Here is a 3,404-nt window from a genome sequence, read left to right on the forward strand (position 1 = left end):
AACCAAAAAAGAAAAAAAAAGAAAAGGACTCAGCGCCAGTAGCCCAGTGGTTAGGATGCTGGCCACATACACCAAAGCAGGCATGTTCAAACCTGGCCCAGGCCTGCTAAACAATGACAACTGCAAAAAAAAAACAAAAAAAAACTGGTACCTGTAGTCCCAGCTACTTGGGAGGCTAAGGCAAGAGAATTGCTTAAACCCAAGAGTTTGAGGTTCCTGTGAGCTGTGATGCAATGACACTCTACCTAGGGAGACAGCTTGAGATTCTGTCCCCCCCTCAAAAAAGGACTTGGTGCCAGTAGCTAATGGTTAGGGCACTGGCCACATACACCAAAGCAGGTGTGTTCAAACCTGGTCCAAGCCTGCTAAACAATGACAACTGCAACAAAAAAATAGCTGGGCACCTGTAGTCCCAGCTACTTGGGAGGCTGAGGCAAGAGAATTGCTTAAGCCCAAGAGTTCGAGGTTGCTGTGAGCTGTGACACCACAGCACTCTACCAAGAGCAACATAATGAGACTCTGTCTCAAAATAAAAAAAAGAAAAAAGATGAATAGGTACTGACAAATTGATGGAGGGCGAATGAGTAGATGGATAAACAGATGAATGAATGAAAAGATAAATATATTAAAAGATAGATCCATGAAAAGTAGATGTATAAGACAGAGTGAACCCTAATATAAACTATGGACTTTAGTTAGTAATAATGTATCACTATTGGTTTATCAATTGTAACAAATTCATAACATTAATATAAGAGGCAAATAGGGTAAGAGGAGAGGGGTATGTGGGAATGCTTGGTACTTTCAGATCAATTTTTCTTTTCTTTTCTTTTCTTTTTTTATTTTTTGAGACAGATCTCACTCAGTTGCCCTTGGCAAAATGCTGTGGTGTCACAGCTCACAGCAACCTCAAACTCTTGAGCTCAAGCAATTCTCTTGCCTCAGCCTCCTAAGTAGCTGGGACTATGGGTGCCCACCACAATGCCCAGCTATTTTTAGAGACAGGGTCTCACTCTTACTAAGGCTGGTCTTGAGTTCCTGAGCTAAAGCAATCTGCCCACCTTGGCCTCCCAAGTGCTGGGATTACAGGTGTGAGCCACCAAGCCTGGTCTGATCAATTTTTCTGTAAACTTAAAACTTCTCTTTAAAAAGGGAATTGTAGGCTTGGCTCAAGCAGCTAAGGCGCCAGCCACATACACCTAAGGTGGCTGGTTCGTATCCAGCCTGGACCCGCCAAACAACAATAATGGCTGCAACCAAAAAAAAAAAAAGGGAATTGTAGGGGCCAGGCATGGTGGCTCACACCTGTAATCCCAACACTTTGGGAGGCCAAGGTGAGTGGATTGCCTGAGGTCAAGAGTTTGAGATGAACCTTAGCCAGAGCAAGACCCAGTCTCTAAACATAGCCAGGCATTGTGATGGGCGCCTGTAGTCCTAGCTATTTGGGAGGCTGAGGCAAGAGGATCAATTGAGCCCAAGAGTTTGAAGTTGTTGTGAGCCGTGACACCGTAGCACTCTACTGAGAGTAACAAATTAAGATTCTATCTCAAAAAAAAAAAAAAAGAGAGAGAGAGAGAGAGGTTGCGCCTATGGCTCAAAGGAGTAGGGGACTGGGCCCATATACTGGAGGTAGCGGGTTCAAACCCAGCCCCAGCCAAAAACTGCAAAAAAAAGAGATGTCCATTAATTTAAAAAATAGATGTATAATGGGTAAACAGATATATGGATGGACAAACAAATGGACAGTCACAAAGACAAATGGATGGAGAGATGGAATAATAAATAAGGTGCATGGATATATGAATTAGCAAATGAATAGATGGAAGGATGTATGGATGAATAATGGATGGAAATTGATAATTGAATGGATCTATCTACATTTTTTTTTTTTTTTTGAGACAGAGCCTCAAGCTGTCCCCCTGGGTAGAGTGCCATGGCATCACACTCACAGCAACCTCCAACTCCTGGGCTCAAGCGAGTCTCCTGCCTCAGCCTTCCAAGTAGCTGGGACTACAGGCGCCCCCCACAACGCCCGGCTATTTTTTGGTTGCAGTCATCATTGTTGATTGGCGGGCCCGGGCTGGATTCAAACCCGCCACCTTAGGTGTATGTGGCTGGCACCTTAGCCACTTGAGCCATAGGCGCCGAGCCTGGATCTATCTACATTGAATGAAATGAAAAACAGGTAGATAAATCAATAACTGGAGAAATAGGCTGGGCGCCTGTAGTGAAATGGTTAGGGCGCTGGTCACATGCTCCGGGGCTGGTGAGTTCAAACGCAGCACCGGCCTGCCAAACAAACAACAACAACAAAAAACAGCCTGGTGTTGTGGTGGGCGCCTACAGTCCCACTTATTAGGGAGGCGGAGGCAAGAGAATTGCTTGAACCCAAGAATTAGAGGTTGCTGTGAGCTATGATGCCACTGCACTACTGAAGGTGACAAAATGAGACTCTATCTCAGTTTAAAAAAATAAATTACTGGATAAATACATAGGTGAAATTTATAAACAGATCAATGACTGATAAATAGGTGGATAAGCATACAGGCAGATAATCAATATGGTGACTGTGGCTCTGGTGGGTCACTCAGCAGCCCTGAGTAGCATGGATCTACCCATCTTCCCTGCAGCCCCTTGGGCAGCCACACCTTCCACATATTCCATGACCATGCAGAGGTGGCGCCGAGTCTCGAAGGAGCAGAACATGCCAACCACAAAGGGGTTCTCAGCAAAGGTGAGGATGTCACGCTCTACGAAGGCCTGCTGGATCTGGTTGCGCAGGATCAAGTTCTGCTTGTTGATCTTCTTCATGGCAAAGCGCTGCCGTGTTTCACGATGCCGAACCAGGTAGACAGCACTGCAGGGGGAGAGAGCGAGGACCGGCCATCACCTCCGAGACACCCGGCCTCCGCCACCTCCCCCCGCCAGAGCCCCGGGTGGCTCACCCATAGGCACCGTTGCTTATGAGCTTGATAGTATCAAAGTCATTCTCCCCGGGTGGCTTCTTGGCCTTGGTGCTGCTGCGGCCCTTAAGGGAAAAGATGGAGACCATTATCATCATTATTAAGAGAAAGGGACTCTTGTTATTCTATTTTACACATGGTGAAACTGAGGCACAGAGAGGGTGAGTGAATCTTTCATCCAAGCACCACAGTAAAGGAGAAAGAAAGTCAGGACTTGAATCCGAGACTGACTCTGAAGACATACCCCTAACTTCTTCCATTAGGAAAGACAGCAGAAAACCTACAAAATGGATCTTTACACACACACACATATAGAGAGAAAGATCCCAAAATCAATAACAAAGCCAAATGATTGAGAGCAAAAAGTGGGCACTATATGTAAATCAGAGTTAGATTACTCAGCCTCGGCTCGGCGCCTATAGCTCAACCGGCTAAGGCGCC

At 45.9% G+C, this 3,404-nt stretch overlaps 1 protein-coding gene across 1 annotated transcript in view; it reads right to left on the reverse strand.

Moving 5' to 3' along the window:
- The window catches only part of MAST1 (microtubule associated serine/threonine kinase 1), a 36,529-nt gene that overhangs the window by 10,943 nt on the left and 22,182 nt on the right, over window positions 1-3,404 (reverse strand). The window contains exons 11-12 of the mRNA XM_012810148.2: window positions 2,946-3,028; window positions 2,649-2,857 (exon numbers count right to left, since the gene is read on the reverse strand). Of these exons, the coding sequence (XP_012665602.1) occupies window positions 2,649-2,857; window positions 2,946-3,028 (292 nt within the window). The remainder of the gene's footprint in view (window positions 1-2,648; window positions 2,858-2,945; window positions 3,029-3,404) is intronic.

This window comes from Otolemur garnettii, unplaced genomic scaffold, assembly GCF_000181295.1.
Source record: "Otolemur garnettii isolate 467f Iridium unplaced genomic scaffold, OtoGar3 scaffold00127, whole genome shotgun sequence".
Classification (NCBI taxonomy): domain Eukaryota; kingdom Metazoa; phylum Chordata; class Mammalia; order Primates; family Galagidae; genus Otolemur; species Otolemur garnettii.